This window comes from Ovis canadensis, chromosome 1 (genome assembly GCF_042477335.2).
Source record: "Ovis canadensis isolate MfBH-ARS-UI-01 breed Bighorn chromosome 1, ARS-UI_OviCan_v2, whole genome shotgun sequence".
Classification (NCBI taxonomy): domain Eukaryota; kingdom Metazoa; phylum Chordata; class Mammalia; order Artiodactyla; family Bovidae; genus Ovis; species Ovis canadensis.
This window is the reverse complement of record NC_091245.1, coordinates 16776586-16802581: the sequence shown is the minus strand read 5'-3', so window position 1 is coordinate 16802581 and position 25996 is coordinate 16776586. Positions and strand designations below refer to the sequence as shown.

The 25996-nt window shown below is 51.3% G+C and overlaps 1 protein-coding gene across 2 annotated transcripts in view; it reads left to right on the top strand.

The window, feature by feature from the left end:
• Window positions 1-5819: 5819 nt before the first annotated feature.
• The window catches only part of HIVEP3 (HIVEP zinc finger 3), a 56079-nt gene continuing 35902 nt past the window's right edge, over window positions 5820-25996 (top strand). For both annotated transcript variants that reach the window (XM_069588168.1, XM_069588161.1), the window contains exons 1-2: window positions 5820-11181; window positions 15227-15372. In XM_069588168.1, the coding sequence (XP_069444269.1) occupies window positions 6121-11181; window positions 15227-15372 (5207 nt within the window). In that variant the 5' untranslated portion in view covers window positions 5820-6120. The remainder of the gene's footprint in view (window positions 11182-15226; window positions 15373-25996) is intronic.

The following is a 25996-nucleotide window of genomic DNA, read 5'->3' as shown; positions in this document are numbered from 1 at the left end:
CCACCATTGGCTTTGGCCAGTCTCTGTCCAGACTTCCTTCACTGGCTCTCTGACAACCTCTCCTGTTAGGCTCCAGACCCACATCTTCACACTTACCCTCTCTTGCCACCATCTGAGCCCCCAGCCACTTTGACTTTTGTTTGCTGCGTAAGAATTCTGCCCCATCTCCTACACACACAGACACAGTGTCATATACGCAGATTCTCAGAAGAGCCACTGGTTTGATGTTGGGTTCTTAAATGAAAACACTGCTTGCCTTCCATCTAGGCTGTGGCCTTCTGTGCTGGGTTTCAGCTTCTGAAAATAAGCAAAAGGTTTACTTTCCTGGTGTTTTTAACATCAGTGTGTTTTGTTACTTATGGTCAGTAAAATTTTTACCTGATTTTGGGATATTGGGGTGCATGCATCCATGGGTATATGTAACTAAATTATAAGAACTTTATGCCCCAGGTCTGGGACAGATTGACCCAATAGCCCTCTGAACACCAGGCCTCTGTCCCTGTCTTGCTTGAGTCTCATCTATCTTGGCTGGTGATTCAAGCTCCCTAGTTTACAGCTCATGCAGACTCAGGCTGGCCTCCTACCAGGACTAGTGAAGCTGGCCACCTGCTAGAGCCCACCTCCTATCTTCCCTCTGTGGGGCTCCACTCTGGGCAACAGCCTTGTTGTCCCCACGCCTTGGATCCAGAAGAGGTGTCCAGTTGGTCGCAGAACTTCAGGCCTCAGTCCTGTTGCCTGCCCCTCATCCCCCTCCCCTGAGGCTTTCGTGGCTCCAGCCCCAGCACCCTACTCTCTTCCGTGTTGGGATATCGTACTAGCTAGACCTATGGAAGCCTCCAGAAGTGAGAGCCAAGTTGTCTGTTAGCCAGCTGGCTTTTAAAACTCAGGTTCTTCTCATGGTTCTAAGCTGGTTTCTAAGCCAGAGCTCTGAGGGCTGTGACCTTAGTAGCAGGCAAGGAGGACTCCAGGTCCATTCTGCCACCATCAGCAGAGGACATCCATCTTTCCCCTGGCCTGAGGCTCAGACTCCTGTTGGCCCAGCTTCTGGGCCTGTAGGGAAAGCCTCCTACCTCTGACCTCATGTCACTAGTGATTTTTACCGGTATGCTCACCAGTTCTCTGCAGAGGCAACTTTTCCTTTTGTTACTTCTAGCTAGTATTAAAATTTTACACACACCTTCAGAAGCACAGAATGTAGAAAAGAGCCATTTTCTTAGCATCACTTGGTCACAGAGATTGGAAATGGCCCTTCTAAAGGGGTTAAAGAGTTAAGTAAAAGAATGTTGAAGCCACTGTGAATTGTAACCCATTGCAAGCCTGAAGCCTTCTTAGTTCTTGTAGGCTTTCCCCAGTTCTGCAGCCGGTCCCAGCTGCCCCCTCCCACTGCCTCTTGTGTTAAGGACCTCTGATGTGTCATGAGGTATGGAACAAGGCAGCAGAAAGCACTGGCCCATTAGTCTGAGGATCTGTGTTGCCTGGGCTGGTCATTGTCTCCCGCAGCTCAGGTGCCCTCTGTGCAGAATGAAGGGGTGGGCCTTTTGGCTCTCAGGCCTCCCTGACTCCATGACCTAGGTGGCCAATGGTGCTGACGTGTCCTGCCTGCTCCTGCCCCAGAGGCTGCCAGCAGGAGGGCCCTGCTCACAGGTGCAGCCAGGCAGGTGCTGACCCCAGGCAGGTGGTGCTGGCCCAGTGAGTCACCTAATGACACAACAGTCACCTGGCTGTCTCCCTCATCCACCCCACCCTCCTGCCCGGCCTGGGAACTGCTCCAAGCCCCAGCCTCTGGGCACTTCCCCGCCCACCCCTGTGGCTCGGTAAAGGGAGAAACACAGGACTCAACAGTGTAGGGCCCTCCTTGGCCAACTGACTGTCACTCAGGCTGATCACTCCCCTTCAGTCATGCAGGGGGGCCCATCCATCCATCAGAAGAAGCGAAGCTCACCACTAGCTAGTATTTGGGGGGTACATTGAGATCCTTGCATGAAAGTGTCAATAGACATAGTTAGTAGAGTCAATGCTTTATTGTCCATCCACAGCACCCAGGGGCCTCCTCCCCTCACACAGGTACAGCCAAGCGCAGGAGTCACAGACCAGCCCAGAGCACAGTTCTCTGTCTACACTGCAGGTGCTGGCTGCCTCATCTGACTTTTCCATGCCTCCGAGCTTCTGCCCACATTAGCTTGGATAAGCAAGGCCTGGGGTAATGCCACCAGGATGGACTCCCCAACCTCAGTCTTCTCCCCATTTCTGCCATCCAAGAGCCACAGCGAGGTTAGGACATAAGTTGAAAGGCCCCCCTTGACTGTTAAGCCTCCAGACACTGTGGTCACTCCTCGCCAGGGATATAGCCACCTCCTGTGGGGCCAAGCCGGTGCCTTCACAGAACAGGGAGCCATAGACTGTGGTGTCGGATGTGCCACAGAGCCGTAGGCTATGGTGCCCAGTTATTCTCGGAGGAGGGGGTGAACTCTGGCCAGCAAGCAGGTGGTGGCCCAGGGTGGTCTGCCTCATCCACCATCACTCTGCCGTCTTTAGGGAAAATCACCATATTTCTCTAGGCCTCAGTCTCCTCATTTGTCAAGTGAGGGAATGAGACTAGATGCCCAGTCTTTGAGGATCCATAGGAGACCATGGTGTCAGTTCAGTCCTCATAGCAGAGATCAGAATTTATGCCAGACTCCCAGAGATGGCGCTTGTGCCTGGTTTGGATCACAAGGTAAATGTTGATCATAAGGGTAACCATTCGTTCTGGTTTGCCTGAGATGACCTGGTTTATTCCTGTTGCTCCTCCAGAATAGTTAATTGTACCCCTTTTACTCTCCAAAGTGCCCTAGTTTGGGTGACATCTTACATGGCCACCTTATTGACGGTAATATGATGGAATGAATTTTCCCTGTCTTTCCCACATTCATCCTGTTTTGGGAGGATGCTCTCTGCCTAGGTCAGAGGAGGCCTTTGACTGCTCAAAGAATAGCCTTTGCTGAGTTGTGACCTTCCACTGAAGAAACTCAATCACTGCATTTGCTCAGTTCAGTTCAGTTCAGTTCAGTTCGGTTGCTCAGTCGTGTCTGACTCTGCGACCCCATGGACTACAGCAGGCCAGGCTTCCCTGTCCATCACTAACTCCCAGAGCTTGCTCAAATTCATGTCCATCAAGTCAGTGATCCATCCAACCATCTCATCCTCTGCCGTCCCCTTCTCCTCTAGCCTTCAATCTTTCCCAGCATCAAGGTCTTTTCCAATAAGTCAGTTCTTCACATCAGGTGGCCAAAGTATTGGAGCTTCAGCTTCAGCATCAGTCTTTCCAATGAATATTCAGGACTGATTTCCTTTAGAATTGACTGGTCTGATCTCCTTGCAGCCCAAGGGACTCTAAAGAGTCTTCTCCAACACTACAGTTGGAGGAAAAAAAGCATCAATTCTTCGGCGCTCAGCTTTCTTTATAGTCCAACTCACATCCATACACGACTACTGGAAAAACCATAGCTTTGACTAGATGGACCTTTGTTGGCAAAGTGATGTCTCTGCTTTTTAATGTGCTGTCTAGGTTGGTCATAGCATTTGCTGGAGGGATGTTATTTGAAGACATAGGTGATCTCATGCATCATTCGCTGACCCTGTCTGAAGTACCATATGAAAAAGTTAATGCTTTGCCTCCTGCAAGGAACTTACATATTTTCTTCTTCGCGGTTATATTGACTCTGCTGCTGCTAAGTCGCTTCAGTCGTGTCCGACTCTGTATGACCCCATAGACGGCAGCCCACCAGGCTCCCCCGGCCCTGGGATTCTCCAGGCAAGAACACTGGAGTGGGTTTATAATGACTACAATGGACCATGTCTCCCTCTTCTCCTTGGCTGCCAAGAATCTCAGATATCAGTGTATAGCTGAACTGTAGAAGCACTGTAAGCCCTCGTGATTGTTATATCAGTGCTCTTTCCATCTCACCAGTCCTCACCTCCTACGTTATCTACACTTTCCTTTGTTCTGATTTGTCATTCTTATTTACATATTTTTAAAATCTGGATTTATAGCTTGTCATTCTTTTAAAAATATTTATAAAATTTTATTATAGTGATATTGAACTTTTTATAGAACCAAGATGAAAAGGAAACAAAAAAGGAATAAATTTATAGAATATACCTTTCAGCTAGTTGTTGAACTCCTTGCCCTTCCATGGCGTGTCACTACGTCTGAGGTCCTTTGAGCAACAATTACTTGAGTCTTTCAGAGTATTCTAGGAAAGTAGAAAGTGGGAACTTTTCAAGACTGTATCAGCAACCACCCAATGAAAATAAAGGTGAGGTCATGGAAGGTGCCTGTGGTCAGTATGCCAAGGGCAGAGCATGCGTACAGGAGAGGGAAGAAGGTTATAGAGACGCATCGGTTGCTCTCCCAGACCCTCACCCTGGGTATGGACGCCTGCGAGGTGGCTGGGGAATAAAATCTGGCAGTAGAAAGCCTGGATTCAAGTGCGGGCCCTACCTCTTAAGAACATAGGAACTTAACAGGCCACCCTCCCCCTGCAGTCCTTAGTTTCATCCACTGGAAAGTAAGATGGCTGGCAGGACAAAGTTCACAGCGACTTCCAGCTTTGAAATTCTGGCTGTGCTCTTGGGGAAAAGGGCCCTGCAACGCCCTCAGAGCCCAGGAAGCCGTGGCTGGCCAACTTTTAGCTGACCCTGGAAGAGCAGACACACTTGGGGCTCCACTCTGACCAGCTTTACCCCTCAGTTTGACAAGGACCTCTATTCTGAGCCACTTCTAGGGTATCCCTGGGCCACTGACTAGACAAAAAGAGGCTGGAAAGTGGAGGAAGCTTCCAGAATGACCTTCCAGCTATTGTTTAGTGGCTGTGGTGGTCACCCTGTGTTACACTGTAAACCACCGCAGGGATGGTGGTTTCAGCATTTTCATTAAACACCAGGCTTGGGAGGTGGGTTAGCAACGGTTTTCAAAGCCATAAGCCTGGATACCTTCAGAACCCAGGGCCAGATAGAGAAATACTAACCTGAGAACTAGTCCCTCTCATAGAAAGCTCATCTCCAGATAACCGATCAGCCCCAACTCTTGCACTGGCCACGGGACCAGTCAGCATTCACCTAGTGGCATCAGTGTCCCTCTTCACGTTGGATGCACTGCAGCTCGAGATGGAGTTGAGCCAGGAATTGCTATTATTTCATAGACATTATTTCATTTCATACGTGACGCAACTGAGGCTTAGGGAGCTGAAACCCATTCAGAGTTGCTCTCTGAGCAAAGACTGGAATCCAAGCCTGTCGTTCCTAAGTGCCCCATTGTTCCCAGAGTCTACTGTGCTCCTGACGCCCCACAGAGCCACAGTCCTCAGAACCACAGTGGACATTCAGAGTCACCAGCGCCTCTGGAAATGTGGGCAAAGGAGGTGCCAAGAGTGCTCTGGTGCACAGGGTCCGGGGCTATGGGTTTGGGTTGCATCTCCCTCGTGAACCTTTAGGGATCACGCCAGGTCTCACCGGAGCTGCATGAGCTGTGGATGAGTTTCAGTAACCCTCTCTTCTCTTCTCTTTGTGTATTTCTCTGTGTGTGCTCTGGTCGAGTAGAAGAGCGTGACTTCCCCTCTGCGACTGATCATCTCCAGCACCGGACGAAAGGGCAGAAGAGGTGGGACGGGGCTGCCCACGGCACCCAGCGTGGCTTCTCTCGTGCCGGGACCAGGGATGCCTGGACCAGGCACACAGCTGTCTCTAGCCGTCCACGGATCGCATAGCACACGGGGGACTTGTGGGGGGCCACTTGCCACTGCCAACTGAAACAATACGATGGCGACTCTGACATCCTTCATGACGTTTCCACGACAGACATTCAGGCAGAAAGTGCTGGTGCATTTTCTGTCTGTGAAGTAGATGGCCATGCCTCACCGATGTGAATAGTCTGGGCCCTGATGACCTGCCCTGAGTCCACTTGCAGCCAGTGACACTTGGAAAAAAATTTTAAAAACTCCCCAAACCACCTTGGGTTTGACTTCCGTAGCTCTCGACCAATGTTACCCAAGCCAGACGCCTCCTTGGGACGTTTGGGGTATTCATAAATGCAGCCTGCTCCAACCCTCCCTTAATAGCATCTGAAGTCCTGTGGAGGTCATGGATCCTGAACAAAGTGTCAAGGGCACCAAGAAGGCTGAGGGAAGTCCCCGGAAGCGGCTGACCAAAGGAGAGGCCATTCAGACCAGTGTCTCATCTAGCGCCCCGTACCCTGGCAGCAGCACAGCCGCCACTCAAGAGGGCCCCCTCCAAGAGCTACTAGCCCCGCAGCCCTTCCCAGGCCCCTCATCAGTTCTTAGGGAAGGCTCTCAGGAGAAAACCGGCCAGCCGCAGAAGCCCCCCAAGAGGTCCTCCATCGAAGCCTCGGTCCACATCTCCCAGCTTCCGCAGCACCCTCTGACACCAGCATTCATGTCGCCCAGCAAACCCGAGCATCTCCTGGAGGGGTCCACATGGCAGCTGGTCGACCCAATGAGACCTGGACCCTCGGGCTCTTTTGTGACCCCTGCGCTCCATCCTCAAAGCCAGCTCCTCCCTTCCCATGCTTCCATCATTCCTCCCGAGGACCTGCCTGGCATCCCCAAAGTCTTTGTGCCCCGTCCCTCCCAGGTCTCCTTGAAGCCCACGGAAGAGGCACACAAGAAGGAGAGGAAACCGCAGAAGCCTGGCAAGTACATATGCCAATACTGCAGCCGCCCCTGTGCCAAGCCCAGTGTGCTCCAGAAACACATCCGCTCACACACAGGCGAGAGGCCCTACCCCTGTGGGCCCTGTGGCTTCTCCTTCAAGACCAAGAGTAACCTCTACAAGCACAGGAAGTCCCATGCTCACCGTATCAAAGCTGGCCTGGCCTCGGGAATGGGTGGCGAGATGTATCCCCCAGGGCTGGAGATGGAGAGGATCCCTGGGGAAGAGTTTGAGGAGCCCACAGAGGGAGAAAGCACAGATTCAGAAGAGGAGACGGGCACCACTTCCACACACCCCACAGAGCTCTCCCCGAGGCCCAAACACCCACTCCTGTCCAGCAGTTTGTATAGCTCCGGGAGCCAGGGTTCCAGCCACGAACGCTGTTCCCTGTCCCAGTCCAGCTCAGCCCCATCGCTCGAGGACCCAGCTCCCTTTGTGGAACCCTCATCTGAACACCCCCTGAGCCATAAACCTGAAGACACCCACACGATAAAGCAGAAGCTGGCCCTCCGCTTGAGCGAGAGGAAGAAGGTGATCGACGAGCAGGCGTTCCTGAGCCCGGGCAGCAAAGGCAGCACCGAATCTGGATATTTCTCACGCTCTGAGAGCGCTGAACAGCAGGTCAGCCCCCCAAACACCAACGCCAGGTCCTACGCCGAGATCATCTTTGGCAAGTGTGGGAGGATCGGGCAGCGGACTGCCATGCTGACGGCCACCTCCACCCAGCCCCTCCTGCCCCTGTCCACCGAAGACAAGCCCAGCCTGGTACCTCTGTCCGTGCCCCGGACGCAGGTGATTGAGCATATCACCAAACTCATCACCATCAATGAGGCCGTGGTGGACACCAGCGAGATAGACAGCGTGAAGCCCAGGAGGAGCTCACTGTCGCGGCGGAGCAGCATGGAGTCACCCAAATCCAGCCTCTACCGGGAGCCACTGGCCTCCCATAGCGAGAAAGCGAAGCCCGAACAATCACTGCTGAGCCTCCAGCGCCCGCCCAGCACCACCCCCCCTGTGCCTCTGCTGAGAAGCCACTCAATGCCTTCTGCCACCTGCACCCTCAGTACCCCCCACCACACCTTCCGAGGCAGCTACTCCTTCGACGACCACGTCGCCGACTCGGAAGCCCTGAGCCGCAGCAGTCAACTGTTTACCTCCCACCCCCGGATGCTCAAGCGCCAGCCGGCCATCGAACTACCTTTGGGCGGAGAGTACAGTTCTGAGGAGGCAGGGCCCAGCAGCAAAGACACAGCCTCCAAGCCTGCAGATGAACCGGAACCCAGGGAAAGCGACCTCACCAAAAAGACCAAGAAGGGTTTGAAAACGAAAGGGGTGATCTATGAATGTAACATATGTGGTGCTCGGTACAAGAAAAGGGACAACTATGAGGCCCATAAAAAGTACTATTGCTCAGAGCTTCAGATGGCAAAGCCAGTCACCGTGGGTGCTCATGTGTCTTCAGAGGCTGAAAAGAGCCAGGCTGAGCATGAGCCCTGGTCCCAGATGATGCATTACAAACTGGGGACCACCTTGGAACTCACTCCACTGAGGAAAAGGAGGAAAGAGAAGAGCCTCGGGGATGAGGAGGAGCCGCCTGGCTTTGAGTCCGCAAAGAGTCAGTTTGGCAGCCCTGGGCCTTCAGAGGCTGCGAGGAACCTTCCCTTGGAGTCCAGCAAGTCACCAGCAGAGCCAAGTAAGTCAGTGCCCTCCCTGGAGGGATCCGCAGGCTTCCAGCCAAGGACTCCTAAGCCAGGGTCCAGTTCAGAATCAGGGAAGGAGAGGAGAACCACGTCCAAAGAAATTTCTGTCATCCAGCACACCAGCTCCTTTGAGAAATCTGACTCTCTGGAGCAGCCTGGTGGTTTGGAAGGGGAAGACAAGTCTGCGGCCCCCTTCTCATCACCCCCGCCCACCCCACACGGACGCTCGGCCCACTCCCTGCAGCCCAGATTGGTCCGCCAGCCCAATATTCAGGTTCCCGAAATCCTGGTGACCGAGGAGCCCGACCGGCCAGACACAGAGCCGGAGCCACCCCCTAAGGAGCCGGAGAAGACAGAGGAGTTCCAGTGGCCCCAGCGCAGCCAGACACTTGCCCAGCTCCCAGCTGAGAAGCTGCCACCCAAGAAGAAGAGGCTGCGCCTGGCAGAGATGGCCCAGTCATCGGGGGAGTCCAGCTTTGAGTCCTCCGTGCCTCTGTCTCGCAGCCCGAGCCAGGAGAGCAGTGTCTCACTAAGCGGGTCCAGCCGCTCTGCCTCCTTTGAGAGAGATGACCATGGAAAAGCTGAAGCTGCTGGGCCCTCATCAGACACACGCTCCAAACCCTTGGGCACCCACATGCTGACCGTCCCCAGCCACCACCCGCATGCCCGTGAGATGCGGAGGTCAGCCTCAGAACAGAGCCCCAACGTCTCCCACTCCACCCATATGACCGAGACACGCAGCAAATCCTTCGACTATGGCAGCTTGTCCTTGACAGGCCCTTCGGCACCAACTCCAGCAGCTCCAGTGGCTTCAGCAGCCCCACCAGAAAGAAGAAAATGCTTTTTGGTGAGACAGGCTTCTCTGAGCAGGCCTCCCGAAACCGAGCCAGAGGCCACCCCCAAGGGAAGACAGGAGAGTGAGGAACCAAAACCCTCATCCAGTAAATCTTTGGTCAAAGGCTCATTGCCCCCAGTTTCCTCTGCAGCCACCTCGCACAGCGGGCACCCGGGAGGCAAGAGCCAGGTGCAAGACAGACCAGCGCTGGGGGCCACCCCGCCCTACACAGAAGCATTGCAGGTGTTCCCCCACCCCATTGCTCAGCTCCCATTGCAGGAGAAACCCTACCTGCCCCCACCTGTCTCCCTTCTCTCCTTCCAGCACCTCCTACAGCATGAGCCAGGACAGTCTTCAGAGTTCTTCCCTACCCAGGCCATGTCCAGCCTGCTCTCCACACCTTACTCCATGCCCCCGCTTCCTCCCTCCTTATTTCAAGCTCCCCCACTTCCTCTCCAACCTGCTGTTCTACACCCGGGCCAACTCCACCTCCCCCAGCTCATGCCTCACCCAGCCAACATCCCATTCCGACAACCCCCTTCATTTCTCCCCATGCCTTACCCTGCCTCCTCAGCACTTTCTTCTGGGTTTTTCCTGCCTCTGCAATCCCAGTTCACCCTTCAGCTCCCCGGTGAAGTGGAAAGCCACGTGCCCCAGATCAAAACTAGCCTGGCCACACTGGCAACAGGAACCCCTGGCCTCTCCCCCAGCACAGAGTACAGCAGTGACATCCAGCTGCCCACTGTGGCTCCCCCATCCAGCTGCTCAGCACCCACATCAGCCCCTCCACTGGCCCTGCCTGCCTGTCCAGACACCATGGTGTCTCTAGTTGTGCCCGTCCGCATCCAGACCAACATGCCGTCCTATGGGAGTGCCATGTACACCACTCTCTCACAGATCCTGGTTACCCAGTCCCACGGCAGCTCAGCAACTGTGGCTCTTCCCAAATTTGAGGAGCCCTCATGCAAGGGGACGTCTGTGTGTGGGGCAGATGTGTATGAGGTCGGGCCCAGACTGGCTGGAGTAAGTGAAGAACAGAGCAGAGGTTTCCCGACTCCATTCCTGAGAGTGCCTGTGACATTACCTGAAAGAAAAGGCACTTCCCTGGCATCAGAAAGTGTCTTGAGCCTGGAGGGGAGTTCATCAACAGTGGGAGGAAGCAAACGTGTCCTTTCACCAGCTGGCAGCCTTGAACTTACCATGGAAACCCAGCAGCAAAAAAGGGTGAAGGAAGAGGAGGCTTCTAAGGCAGATGAAAAATTTGAACTTGTGAAACCATGTAGTGCGGTGCTTAGCAGCAGCGAGGATAGCAAGAGATCAGAGAAGTCCCACTTGGGCAGCCAGGGCCAGGGCAGGAGGGAACTAGAAACACTCTCCAGCCTGTCTTCAGATCTATCAGACCCAAAGGAAATTCCTCCCCTTCCTCAGCCCTCATTGCCCCATGTGACAGCCTCAGGCTCAGAGGCTTTGAAAGAATATGCCCAACCATCTGGTAAACCTCACCGAAGAGGATTACTCCCATCAAGTGTGAAGAAAGAAGATTCCAAGGAACAAGCTGACCTCCCTCCACTGGCACCTCCCAGCTCACAACCTCTGTCAGAAACATCCCCCAGACCAGCCAAGTTACAAGAAGGTACGGACTCAAAGAAGGTACTGCAGTTCCCCAGCCTCCACACAACCACTAATGTCAGTTGGTGCTATTTAAACTACATTAAGCCAAATCACATCCAGCATGCAGATAGGAGGTCCTCTGTTTACGCTGGTTGGTGCATAAGTTTGTACAACCCCAACCTTCCAGGGGTTTCCACTAAAGCTGCTTTGTCCCTCCTGAGGTCTAAGCAGAAGTTGAGCAAAGAGACATACACCATGGCCACAGCTCCACATCCTGAGACAGGAAGGCTTGTGCCATCCAGCTCCCGTAAGCCCCGCATGACAGAGGTGAGTTCAATCTTGTTTTTCTTCTACTCCCTGATTGTAAAAGCCTTTGCTGAGCTTTTAAAGCCACATTCTCCTCAAGGTCCATTTGCAAAACGAGAGCCAACTGAGTGGACAGATTTCTTCTCTATCAGCTGTGACTGGCCACCTTACTTATTGGATTTCTTTGTCAATGTCCCTCAAATCATTGGACTAGATGCATTTCAATAAAGTGAACTTTAAAGTGACCCACTTTCCCATTAGCTTCTATTGAAATATCAAAGAAACAATCTCATCCAAAAGACTGAGTTGATAAACCTTGCTGATGGGAATGCCTGCAACAGTTTGAGAATTTTATGCCACTCCAACATATATTTCTTCCTTACAGTGTTTCCTGCTTTTCTTATTCTCTGCGTCTACTATTTCTGTTCTCTGGTGCCGCTTGAGATTTTCTCAGAGAGTCTAGAGTTTGACAAAAAAGACTCCTGAAATATTCTTTTTTTCTTTTCTGTGAGTAGAAGAGCAAATAGACCTTAACTGTAGTATCCCTCTTTACCAGTAGGTGACAGTTCCACAGCTTGACTCATCTTTGCTGATGGTAGTGCACAACACTGGCTATGCTCATGTTTTCTCCTCCATTGCCTCTGACTTGAGGCTGCAATAGGAGGCATGAAATCTTGATCTCTGTAAGTTCAGGAAGATTGATATTTGATAATTCCAAGTTTGTTTCAGACTGGTGATGCCTCCATATCCTGGTGTCACCTTGTCAGGTGACAAGGCCAGCGTAAGGATTCAAGTCATGCTGTGCTATGCTAACTTGATATTTGTGGAATAACAGTTGGTCTTATTGGTTGAGTACTGTGCCAGGCATTGTTCGGGGCACTTGAATCCAGTTGATAGTCATAGCTGCCTGTAAGGTAGCAGTACCATTTCCATTATGTAGACGAGGGAACTGAGAGTCAGAAGGTGAGAGAGGTCCAGGGCACATGGCAAGTATTTGGCAAACCCAGAATTTGAACCGAGACCTGTCTGACTCCAGAGAGTCTATTTTCTTCTTTCAATTATTCGAGGAAAGAAGACTGTAAAAGTGACTGCAAATTTAAAGATCTTCATTAGTAAGTCTTTAGAACAGATCCTTTGACCAAGTAAATCCTGATTGTAGATAAATGAACAAACTATGTTCATTAACTTCTGTATTTGCATCCTTCTCTTTGAGTGAGTGATGCCTTTGCATTGAATTTCTCCTTAGCTCACCTGGATATTCTGTACCAAACTGTTTCCCAAATTTATTCTCTAAATATCCTCATCAGTCTATAGACATCCTTAAATGAGGTTTCCACTTTTGCTATAAACATTACGACTGATTTTCTCTCCAGTGTCTCTTACTGGCTGTGGCTACTCCCAAGATGGTGTGGTAATTATAGTCATACTTAGAACTTATTGCTCACCTACTATGTACCAAGTACTATGCCCAACATGACTTTTTTCCTCACAACCACATTGACAGGTTTCTATATCATTATTTGATGGATAAAGAGACCAAAGCATGAAGAAGTCAGGCAATTTGCACAAGGTCCCAAACATAGTAAATGGCCTGGATTCAAAACTAGATCTCACTCTAAAGTTCTTTTGGATGATCTGAACTGCTCCTCTGTTTTAATGACTGAACACTGAAAGGTGGTTTAAGAAAAACAAAGAATTAATTTGGCTTAACTGTGTCTGACAACCATTTGTTTAAAATGCTGCTTTCCTAAAATGAGCTGCAACTTTTTCCTGGACTATCTCATTTGGTTTACTTGGATCAGCTGGTAAAGAATATGCCTGCAAATGCAGGAGACCTGGGTTCAATCCCTGGGTTGGGAAGATCCCCTGGAGAAGGGAATGGCAACCCACTCCCAGTATTCTGGCCTGGAGAATTCTATGGACGGTATAGTCCATGGGGTCACAAAGAGTCAGACATGATTGAAGACTTTCACTTAAACACGTAAACTTAGCGTGTTTCCTACCGGAAGCTCACCAGTCTGGTACATTACTGTAACTGCATAGCTCACGGCCTGATGCCTTTCTACAATCATCCCTCTTTCTGGTCTCTGCCTGCATTCCAGTGATAGGTTGCTCACCACCCCTTAGTACAACCCAACCCATCTTTGAACAGTGCTTTAAGAAAGTTCCCTATTATATTGACCTGACATTTGTCATCCCATAGCTTCCATTCACTGTTAGTAGCTCTGAAAAGGCCCTTTGGGTGATATCACGATTTCAAAGCTCTTCCTAACCATCTTTATGCAGGAATAGACCATCCAGTCAGGTTTGAGTTTGGTCACATACTTTTTTTTTTTTTTCATATCTAAACTTTGGAGAAACCCAAGCTTATACAAGAGTTCACTTTGCAGCCACGTTTCGTTCCCCGTCTCTCCTTCCTTTTTTCTCCTTGGAGATAATTTTGACAACCGCATGCACTAATGCAAAGAGATTAAGAACAAGGGCTTCAGTGCCAGATTGCCCGAATTTGAGTTCCCCGATCTCACTCACTTACTTACTAATTGACTTTGGGTCAGTTACTTAACCTCTCTGTGCCTTGGTTTCCTCATTGGTAAGACAGAGATAAAAAGCTGTAAGACAGCAAATACTTAGCTCATAGGAATGCGGAGATAATTAAATGAGTTAAAATATGCAAGGTGTGTTTAGAACAGTGGTTGGCACATTGAAACTTGATCATCACTATCTGCAGTTACTCACATTATCATCTTTAAAACTTAAAGTGGACCCCTGGTCCCCTGCTCAAGTCCAACCATGTTTCCTGGTAGAGTGTCTGCTGCCGCCAACACCAGCCTCCTCCAGCTTGGCTCTGACATCACAGCTGGCTGTAAGACAGAAGGCACTTATCAGCCTGAGGGAGGCCTCGTGGTCATTCCATGGGTGGCCCAGATGGCATGGAAGTGGAAACAGCAGGCTCTGAAAACCTTTGAGTATTGCATAAAATCAGCGATCTTCTGCTGAAGCGGCACACCACATACCCTCTCTTGGTTGCCACTCCCCATCTCCAATTCTGAAGAGATTGTCAGGAGTCACTGAATCATTGAAGCTGACCCTGGAATGAATCTTTAAGATGGTCTAATCTCGACTCTGAGCCTCAGAGAGGTGAAGTAATCCACCCAAGTTTGGCTCAGTTTGCAGTGGCCTATGTAATGCAAGAACTCAGATTCCTTGCTTTCCAATCAGCTACTTTTCTGTTCAGCCCCTTGTAGGAGCAGGTGTGGTAGCTGAAGCAGGGACTTTTGTCCTTAGATTGTCCCAGCACCAGGGGACACAGTTGCTGCTCCTCCTGGCTATAAACAGGGCGGTTCCTCCTGACCTTAAAGGAGTGGCATGGAGTAGGATGAGAATATCACTGCCAGCCCCAGCCCCCAGCCACCAGCCCAGCATCACTGCTCCCTATTAAAGGTGCACCCATCCCTGCCACCATCAGAGGATCTAGGGGACAGGTTATCCAGCCAGCTCTTAACACCAAGGCCTATAGCTCATGAAGAGAATGGACTCCCTAAAATGCCCATCCCCCAGACACATGCCCATCAGTGGGCAGCACAGCCTCTCTGTGTCCAGCTCTGGCAGCAGTCGGGGGTAGGGTCCGGGCCTTCAGGAGACCTGCTTTCTGCTCCTAGAAATGCCCTTGACTTGCTGTGTGGCCTTGACTTTCTGATGTATAAAGGAGAACTGGGCCAGTTAATCTTCAAAGGTGAAGTCTTTGTTTCTGTATGCAGCATTCCTCACACACCTTCTCTGAGGTTGGCATGGCCCGGGAGACCAAGATGAGGACCTGTCCGCAGAAGCCCCTAGACTAGTGTGAAAAAAGAGAGGAGACGGCAGCTCTCGTGGGAAGGCCTGGGCAGAGTCCCAGTTCTGACTTCCCCTCTGGGGATTCGTTTCCCTTCTTCTGTAAAGTGGGGCTAGTAGCATCTTGTCACTGGGCAGAGGGAGAATGAATGAAGTGAGCCACGGTGAAGCGTGGGCATCATTCTGTGACGACGTGTTAACCAGCGGTGATTTTGTCGTTCCTGCGGTGGGCCAGGTTCGCCTCCCTTCGCTGGTTTCCCCAGAAGGACAGAAAGAGATAGCTAGAGTGGAGAAAGAAGAGGAGAAGAGAGGGAAGCCGGAGGAGGACGCTCCCGCCTCCAAGAGAGGGGAGCCGGCGAGGATCAAAATCTTCGAAGGAGGGTAAGAATTATGTTTGGTTTGCAGTGTCTGCTCTCCATGCAGTAAGTGCTCGCACCCGCCCGCAGGCTGGGGGTGGTGCCTGCCTTCTGTGTTCAGAATGGTGGTCTGTGTTCAGAGGTGGTGAGCATCTCATTGGGCAAGACTGTGCCCACAAGGAGCCCTGGGCTTTCCACCTTCCAGGAAGTGCCATCTTTGTGGGACTTGCTGGCCACTTCTGTTAAGGAACATTGGCTCCTTGGTGGGGGCTCGGGGACACCAGGTATATGCTGGGGACTGGAGCCGTCTGGGTCTTCCCCCAGCCCCTCTTGCCTCAGATGCTGGCTGGGTTCCTAGACCCCACGTTGGGGTTGATAGTGACCCTCCCGGGTCCTGTGCGGACTGCCACCTACGTTGGTGCATGTTCTGCAGAAGTCACCTCTGTCCTGCCTAAGCAGCCACGGTGACAGGTCTGGTGCCCATGGGCTCTGCCAACTGGGATGTCTACAGGGCTGGTGGCACACTGCACTCATCAGCTGTACATACCGGTCTCTGGGTCTCTTCTTGGACTGGCTGGGTCCAGGACTCGTTGGTTTGTAAACATTTAGAGGAACACCCCTAGTCTTTCACCTTTGGTGCTTTGTGTTCGTAAACCTAAGGACTGAAACTTCTCAGAATTCTCAGCTGTGGGGCTCTCAGGGCTCCCAGAAGGCTGCCTGGTTCCAGGCCTGCTCTGTGGAAGTGTCGTGCGAGCTGTGTTCTGTGTGACCACGTGTGTGCTCCCTGGGATGTGGGTGTCTGTATGCAGGTCCCGTGGTGTCTGTCTCAGGGTCCTGTGTCTGTGTCCCCAGTGTCATCAATGCAGCCCTATTCCTACCCAGTCCTGAGGGATAACAGCATGGAGGAAAACCTGCCTCCCAGGGAGGAGGGTCCCCAGGAATCCATGTCCCCAGGAACATGGAATGTCACTGGGGCCTACAGTCCTCCAGCGCTTGCAAGTGCCCAACTCACAAGATCAAAGTGGGAGGTGCCAAGTTCCTCTGGAGCACTGGGAGATGAGACCAAGCCCAGCTCCCGAGGCCACTGGTGGGCATCCTTCGGCACTGACCAGCAGGGTCTCCCAGGAGGGGTGTTTGAAAACTGAGCTTGGGGACTTGTGTTGTCACAGCAATAGGGAGGGGAGTCAGGGATGGCAAGCATCCTGCAGTGGCAAGGACGCATCCCCAAAGGGGAGAAATATCTTGCTCAGAGTTCCCGTAACTGCTCCATTGAGAAACACTAGACCAGCGGGTTTTTCCAAGCACTGTCTTTCCACCTGGGGACTGGCGGGTTTCCTCTTCTGCTACTTGGTTAGAGCGCCCCCTTGTGTCTCCGTGTTTGCACATCATCGGATCCTCCAAAGGCCACATAAGACTTCACCCCAGGATTGGTGGATCAGTCACAGCCTTCTCCCCGCAGCTTCAAGGACCATCTGTGGGGTCCCAGGGGCGGCTGAATGTCAGCTGGTGTGAACAAAGGGGTCTGCTTCTGCCTTGAGAGGCAACAGCCCCCAGACTGGAGATCTGGTTCCCCGAGGCAGTTCCCCTGTTCTGAGCCCCGAAAGGGCAGCTGGCAGGAGCCTCTCCCCAGCCCAGTTAGTTCACAGCTCCAGCCGCCTCCCAGAGTCTCTGCCACACGATCTACCTTCAGCTGAGAGGTGAAGGCCACGTCTGAGTCCTCTGCTCTTCCTGCGGTCTGGCCAGGGGCCCCCACTCTAACCCATCCCCACCATTCCATCCAGGTCATCACTTAGTCCCACCCTCTCTGTTCAGGATCTCCCTGTCTTGCCAGGTCAGGCATCCCTGCCCCAGAGTGGCTCTCCCACTAACCTGTTCCACTGGGACAGTCTCCTCCCCTCTCCAGCTCTGCCTCCCATCGGTAAAAGGGGATAATTACATACTTTATGGGTTGTTGGGGGATCCTGTGCTGCCATATGTAAAGACCAGCACAGTTCATGGTGCTAAAAAAATGGGTATCAGAGTATTTTTTCATTTTTGTGTCCATTGTTTTGATCCCCTCCGGGATAATCTCACTCTGTCGACTGTGAAGAACATCACCCTCACTCTCTCCACTTGTCGCATTTAATTTCAGCACCTTGGGTAGGGGGAATGGGGTTATGCAATGCCACCAGTCAGGTCATCTTCTCCCACAGCCCCACTGTCCCACCAGGGCCCCCACTGTACCTCCCACCTTCGCTTCTGGTGACCCCTCAATATTTACGGTTCTTTGAGGGCTGGTGTCACCCTCCAGGAGGGTTTGCAGATGTGGACTTGAAAGTTTGGGGTTGTCACAGAACTTACAAGTGCTCTGTACCAGAAGATAGCCAGAGCCAAGAGGGTCATCTATGATCCTGCTCTCAAGGAGGCTGGCTCAGGGGTAGCAGAAGGCCTGGAGCTGAGGTGTAGACCATCAGTGTTCAGATGCTCTGAGCAGGCAGGGACCCCTGGGCCCAAAGTAGCCAGAGAAGGCTTCCTGGAGGAGGTGGGCTAGGCCTGGAGGGTATATGAGACCGGGACTGGCAGAGAGGAAAGATGAGTCAGACGGCAGTCTGGGTGTCCTGGTGACTCATGCACCTGGTCAGTCGGACTAGTTTCCTGTAGCCTTGAATGGTCTCCCTGGTCAGTGTTGTCCGCTTCCTTGGCTAAACTTCATCCCTGCACCAAGGACGCTAAATGTGAATCTCCAGCTAGGACCTTACTCCTGAACTGTAGACCATTGCGTCTGATGCCTCATGGGCACCTCTGCCTGGAAGACTAGGGCACCTCAAACTCAGTATATGCTGACCAAGCCCTACAGGTACCACCAACAGCATCTCCTTCCACCTTGGGAACCAGATCCTTAGGCTCAGAACAGCTCTGTCTCATCTCCATTAACAAATCCTGTCAACTCACCCTGTGAAACCATATCCAGAATCTGCCCATTTCTCCCACGTCCCAGCTCAAACCGCTGCTGAGTTTCATCTGGATCGTCACAGTCTCCTGCTAGACTCTCCTGCTTCCATTCTTACCCACTATCATGTATTCTTAACCCAGCAGCCAGAGCGATCCAGTTTAACATCAGCAGACCCTGTCACTCCCACTCTGCGCCCTTCACAGACCTCCAGTAGACTGAAGCGACTCAGCAGCAGCAGCAGCCTGTGTGTTCTAGCTCCAGATGCTCCCTGACCTCTGCCTGCCCCTCTACCCCTTGCTTCTCCTTTTTCTTTTAAATAGGTCTTTAAAAATTTTCATATTTACGTACTTATTGACTGAGCCTGGTCGTCACATGAGCTTTCGCTGTTATAGCAGGCGGGGGCCGCTCTCTAGGTGCAGTGCACACGCTTCTGCCCGTGGTAGCCTCTCCTGTTACGGCCCACGGGCTCGAGAGTGCAGGTTCAGTAGTTGTGGTGCATAGACTTAGCTGTGCCACAGCGTGTGGAGTCTTCCCAGACCGGGGATTGAACCTGTGTCCCTGCATCGGCGGGTTCCTACCCATTGCTTCCTGTGCCCCAGCCTAAGATCTCTTTGTCTGACATGCTGCTTTTAGGACCTTTGCACTTGCTGCACCCTCTGCCCTGAGCACTTTTTCTGGAGTCCCGCAGCTCCCTCGCTTCCTTCCGTCACCTTCAGAGAAGCCTTACCAATCATCCCCTGTGTACCCTCCTCCAGCATTTCTTACCCAGCTTCCCTCCCCTGCCTTATTTTTCCCCGGTCACTAGTTTACTTCTGTTTCCCCCTCCAGAACATACACCCTGTGAGAGGCCAGGCATTGTGCTTTATTCATTGTTGTATCCCCAGTGCTGAAGATGCTGACTGGCATGTAGGCCGCGCTGGTGAATGTTTATTAACTGAAGGACTCTCTCTTTACCTGAGACCTCAGATGAGGGGCTGTGTCCCTGAACTCAGCAGCCCTTAGAATCCATGCGCAGTGGAGACTCTGGGTCTCAGGAAGGAGGAAGGACAGACAGTCAGGGCCAAGCCACCAACCTGAAGTCAGACTTGGCCTGGGAAGGTGAAGTCAGGTGGCTTCAGCTATGGGGCGAGCACCTGGGGCTGGGAGCCAAGGCTGTTTGTTTGCTGACCTGCCCTGCAAGTGTTACAGGTGAAAAATGAAACATGATTCCAAAAAGGGCTGGCTCATGGGTTACCAGCTTCCTGGCCAGTGCCCGCTCTGAGTAGATCCTTTCTGTCCTGGGGGCCAGAGAGGAGTGGTCCTGGGCACCCAACTCTGGAGACAGGCCGCTGTCCTTCCTGGGTGAGTCCAGGTCATCAGGGCCATGTCTTCTTTCTGACTCAGTGCCTTGATCTCTCTTGAATCCTCAGGCTTCTCCCTGGAGTGCAGAAGTGCAGCTTTGCGTGTGGCCAGCTTTGCTCCTGTGGGCCAGGAGCAAGTTGTCCAGCTCCTATCACATGTGCCCACACTGGGTTTAGTTCTCTTTCTATTTCTCCCAAACCCTGTTGTTCCATCTCTCCTAGGGAATATGACCCGGGCTTTTGTGGACACAGAGGAGGAGGGTGGGATATTGCAAAGTACAGGTGCGACTTTCAACTGCCCAGACCAGGGAGGTGGTGGCGGAGATGGGAGTGGAGCTAGAGGACATCTGGTGAATCGAATACAAAGGGTGAGGATGAGAAGCTTGGAGTGGAGAATGGCTGCCACGTTTCTGGCTCAAGGACATATGAAGCTGCCATTTATGGAGATGGGCAAGGATGGGAAGGAGAGTAAGAAAGAGGTTTGGGGAAGGAGGGATCAAAGCTTGGTGGACAGTGTTCGCTTTGAGATGCCAGTCAGACATCCAAGTGTTCAGGAAGGCATGTGGCAGTTGGATATCTGAGCCTGGCCTGCAGAGGACAGGAAAGATACGTTTGAGATATGCATGCATAGATATTCACATTTTTCAGTGCATAGATGCTATTTAGGAGGATGCAACTGGATGGGGGATCACTTGGGGAAATGGAAAGAATAGAATAGGGCATCCAGGACGGAGCCGGGATGTGCCAGAGGACAGGTAGAGATGAAGCTGCAAGAGTCTGAGAAGGAAAAGCCAAAAGAATAGAAGAGACCGGCAGAGTGAGAAATCCTGGAAGACAAGGGCAGAGGGAGTTCAAGGTCAGCTGTGCTGAGGGCCATTTAAAGGCCAAGGACAGGGAAGCCAGGCAAGTGTCCATGGGATATAGCCACGTGGGGGTCACTGGTGACCTTGACGGGAGCTCTTTTGGGAGATGCAGTTCTGAAGGTGGCGCGTGTAAACCTGTCCCAAGAGTCTGGTTATGGAGGGAAGGAGGGAATCACAAGGAGGTGAGAGGCAGGGCCCGGACACCTGTGTGAGGCTGAGCAGGCGATATTTACGTGGAGAGATCCTCCCTCGGCTTGGGCTGCTAGGAATGATTGACAGTAGTGGTGGGCGGGGGAGGGCTTGGCAGAGGATGATGCTGTGAGGGAAGGGGCCGAGGGCAGGCAGAGTCCTAGAGGAGGTGCAAGGCATGGGGCCAAGCACTGATGAGAAGGGGTGCTTCCAGAGTAATGGTGCGGGGTGAGGGGAGACAGATGCTGGCACACTGCAGGCAGAACTGATGGTTTGGATGGGGGAAGAGGGGAGGGTCCTCTCAGCCCCCATCCAGACCTCTTCTCACTGTTCCTAGATACCTACATTCTCAACAATAGATCTGTGAATGGCTGTTTGGGGCCGGGGTGGGGAGGGAAGGGGGGGGGGAAACACCAGGAAATGTCTGTTTCTAGGAAACCACTTAGATTCTTGGGAAAGTTATTCCTTTGTAAAGATTATCCTCCGAATAGATATCTCAGATGTAAAGCAGTCTAGTTAGGTCGACTCTCCATGCTGGCCTAGCATCATTCTACTGAGCACTCAAAGGACTTCACAGGGAACACTCACTCCAGGCATGAGACAAAACTGATTATGTCTCTATGAAACCCAAGTCACCGACAGTTTTAAAAAAAAAGAAAAGAAAAGACATATTGATCAAGGGGCAGACTGAGTGTCTGAGTCTGCTGGGGCCAGAGTCCCCAGAGTCTTGAGGATGGTCAGGGAAGACCTAAATGCATCCTATTAAAATTTAAAGGAGAATCCGTTTCTCAAGCTGATTTGGCCCTTAGCTATAGGGTCTAAGGCAGCAAGAGGTTCAGCTGAGGGGGTGGGGGTGGGGAAGTGGAGTCCCCACCCTAGCATACGACGGCCGCCAGCGGCTGCAGTGAAAACTGGGCATCCCCTGGGCCTGGACCACATCTGCCTGAGTCTCTACCTGCCTCCTCCCTGTCCTGGGGGATCCCCTTCTCTCCTGTGAGGGAAGCGGCATCTTAGCAAACAGTGGCACACACTCTCCCTCTTTCTTTCAGTCTTTACTTTTTTCATTTATTTTTTAAAATACATTTTTATTCACATATTTATTTGGCTGTGCCAGGTCATAGTTGTGGCGTGCGAGAGCTTCCGTCGTGGCATATGAACTCTTAGTTGCGGTATGTGGGATCTAGTTCCCTGACCAGGGATCAAACCCAGACCCCCTGCACTGGGAGCCTTGAGTCTTAGCCACTGTGTTTATTTTTATCTAAATTGTACACGCACAGAGTTGAAAAAGCCAAACATCTCTATAAACTTTGTTATGGAAGACGATAGTACCCTCCTTTTCCCTACATTTTCTGCCCTGCCCCACCCCCACCCCAGAAGCAATAACTTTCATCTCTTCTAGCTGATTATCTTGGTTAGCCTTCGTATCTCTGAATAATGTGCCTGGGTTTCTACTTTTGGGCTTTTCAGCTTTAGGTGCTAGCTAGTGACTCACAAGCCTTTCCCTGGTCCACACATGACCCCTCATCCCGCATCCTCTCATCAGAGTCATACCATTTATGCTTCACAGCTATGTTATATGACACTTTTGCTTTCATATACAACTTTAATTTTCTCTAGGAGTAAAAGTTGTATGTGTGTTAACTTCATCGGTTTTCTATATGCTGTGCTGTGCTTTAGTTGCTTAGTCATGTCTGACTTTTTGCAAACCCCATGGGCTGTAGCCCACCAGGCTCCTCTGTTCATTTTCCAGGTGAGAATACTGGAGTGGGTTGCCATGCCCTTCTCCAGGGGATCTTCCCAACCTGGGGATCAAACCCAGGTCTCCTGCATTGCAGGCAGATTCTTCACCAGCTGAGGTACCAGGGGAGCCCCAGTTGTCTATATATTTATTGTTAATTCAACCCCCCAAATTCTCACTTCACAACTCTCCCCTGAAGACGTTCCGATGCATCGGGTCCTCTGTAAATCATCTTGCGGACACAGTCCCTCCCTGAGGGATCCTGTGGACTCCAGGCCACACAGGCTGCTCCCTCAGCCTGGAACACAGCTGCCACCCCACGGCTCCCTCACTCTCACCCTAGAGATTCTCCTGTCTCTTATGCTTGATCGCCTCATAGCTGTACATCTTCCTTTTTCCTGGTTTACTTCCTCATTTTCACAGAGACCATCCTTCAGCATGATCTTCTTGAGAAAGGGCCTGTGAGAGGTGAGCTTTTTCAATGCTTTGCATGAGTGAATGGATTGAAGTGTTTTTATTGTGTTCCTCAGTTGGCTCAAGTGTCTAATTCTGTGTTGGAAGTCATTTTCCTTTAGAGTTTTGAAAGCATTGCTCCCTTCTCCTCAAGCTTCTGGGTTGTTCTCAAGAATTCCAGATCCATCCTGATTCTTGTTCCATCCTCTGTGACTGTCTGAGGGTCTTCTCTTCCTGCTTAGAGTGGTGACTTCTCAAGCCTGGGTCTCGGTGTGGAGCAGTTTTCATCACTCGCTGATGCCCTCAATCTGGCAAGTCAGGGACTTCTGCTTTAGGAAACTTTCCTGAATGGTTTCCTTGAGGATTCTCTCTCCTCTGGTTTTCTCTCTCCTCTCTGTGGTACTCCTGTTATTCAGGCATTGAGTAAGTCCTGGCTCGTTCCTCTCATGTCTATGCCTCTCTGCCAGAATCCCCATCTCTTTGTATTTTTGCTCTCCTTTCTGGGGACCTCTCGTCTTCCAACCATTCGTGTTTTCATTTCAGCTATCACATTTTTAATTTTCCTTGCATGTTCCTCTTATATTAGTAGTATCCTATTCTCTTTTATTGAGAATATCTTCATTTATGTACTTTTGTTAATTAAAATATTCTCTATTTTTTAAGTTGAATGACTTTTAAACGTTTTTATTGGTGTATAATTGATTTACAGTGCTGTGTTAGTTTCTGCTGTGCAGCAAAGTGAATCAGTGATGCGTGTACATAGATTCGCTCTTTTCTACAGTCTTTTCCCATCTACGTCTTTACAGGGTGTGGAGAAGAGGTCCCTGTGCTATACAGTAGGTCCCTACTAGTTATCTGTTTTATACATAGTACTGTGTATGCGTCAGTCCCAATATTCCAGTTTATCCCTCCTCCCCTTTGCCACCCTGGTAGCAATAAGTTTGTCTTCTACACCTGTGAAGATGTAGTGTAGCATCTTATTTCTGCTGTGTAATAAGATGTAGCATCTTATTTCTGTAGTGTAAATAAGTTCATTTGTACCAAGGATCCTGTTCTTATTTGACGGATTCCAGGCCTCTCGGAAGCTGTTAATGTTCGTTGGTTTGTCTTCAGTGCTCTTTTCCCCTTGATTTCTGTGTCCTTCAGGTTCCCTTCACCCTTGTCTTTGTTTAGTCTCTTCTCTCAGGTCTCTGATAGCCTCTGGTGTCTTCGCGCGTTAAGAGTGGGAGGCTCAAAGATGCCTGGGCACCTGAGTACGAGAGCAAGGCTTCCCTGAGACTAGGCTGTTCTGCTGGGGAGGCTGCAGTGGCAGAGTCTTGCGTCTTGCTTCTTGGATGAGGACTCCAGCCTCCCATCTGAAGGTGGCAGGGTTCATTTCCCATAGTCTGAGAGCCACAGAAAGGAAAAAGGTGGGAGGCAGAGTGAGGGGGAATCTCAGCCTCCAGTGGTGCATTCACTTCATCCCTTCATTTGTTTGCAGTTCCCCATCCTGCCATCACCTGGCCTGAACCCCGCAAAGGCATTCCATCTCACCCTTTGCAAAAAACAAACCTCCAGGCATTTCCAGGAGTGATCTCCTGGCTTCTGGAGTTGAGACAGGGGTGAGGTCTGACTGCTTCTAATAGGACTGTCCACCAGTTGTCCTTATCTTGGTTCTCCCCGTATGCACCTCTAGAGTCCTTGAGGGGCCCTGTGGCATAAGTCGAGTTTATTCTCATATAACCTGCTGTCAACTTAGATTCCATTCTGTTGAGTCTGCAAAGTCTTGTTCAGTCATCCGTCTCTTTCCAGCTTCCAAAACTGCATTGCCAGTATCCTCTCCTGCTCTGCTCTTCTTTGTGTGTTTATTATGCCAAGAGACAGAAGCAAAGGGAAAGGAAACATAAATACTGTTTTCCCACCATCTTTATAACAGGCGACTAGTAGGGTTGTTTTTTAGAATGTCTCAGGCACAGAACTCTTTCTTCCAAATAGCTCTTCTGAGAAGGTCACCCTGCAGCCTTTCCTATAGGTCCTTGGGGCCCCTGTGGCACTTCCTTGAACTTCTGGGCTCAGAGGAGCACAGGGGGGAGGTGTTGGTGTTCCAGAAAGTCTGGGAAGTCTTTGGGCGTTGGCCTGAGACAGAATGAGATTCTAGGCCCACCTCTGGCAATTACTGGCTAGTCCCTAAAGTAGGCTCCGTAGTAAGAACTAAATGGTAAGATTCTATGGGCTCTTTACTGTGGCATATAGGAAGTGCTTAGCAAAGGGGCCGCTGCCTTCCTTGCTTCCTTCCCCCTTCACTGTTCTTTCCCTCCTTCCATCTTCCTTTCCTCCCACCTCCTTCCCTCTCCAGCATGACTGTGATCTTCCTCAGGCTTCCGTGGCCTTTCTCCCCAGGCACTAAGAGCTGCTGAAGGTGTAAGCCAGGCTCTGTCTCTGACAGCGGTGTGTGAACAGTGTATCAAGAAGGTGAGAGTTGGAGGCTAATCTGTGGACAATGAAAGTGAAATCAAAAAAGAGAAATGACACATGGGTTGGGCAGGTGGAAAGTCTGACTCTGGGGCTGAGCATGGGTCCCCCTGCATTTTATTATCTGCAAATCATGGGAAATTTTACCTTTTCCATCTTTGGGCGTTGTTTGAAATGAGGCCTCCTTGTCGGAGGGAGGGAGGTAAGTGGGGTGAGTCCCAGAGCTGGAGACTTTGGGCAAATCACCTTTTCTCTCTGGACTGCAGTCTCTCCCTTGGTAATTGGAGGATGTGGGAAAGGGCTTGGGTCTTGGAGTCCAGGACTGGGGGCTGCATCCTGACTCTGTCTATACTAGCACTGAGGCCTTGGGTAGGCCTTTGCTCTTTGTGAGCCTGGCTTTCTCGTCTGTAGCATGAGTGGTCACTGTGTGGCTTGGGTGAACCATCTCTGGCTCTCATGACGTGATGTGTAGGGTCTTTCCAGCTCTTGTCAGTCAGTGAGCTGTTTCAGCTCTGCACTCAATACTGAGGAAGATGTTGCTTGGAGACAGTTTACAGGGAGGGGTCTGAGTGAAGGGCTGCTGCAAGTCCTTGTCCCTTCCTCAGAGAAGCTGCCTTCTCTAAAGGTCAGGAAACCTAAGCCGAGCTCATCTGCAGGGTGCCCCTGCCTGGGCAGGAGTCCTT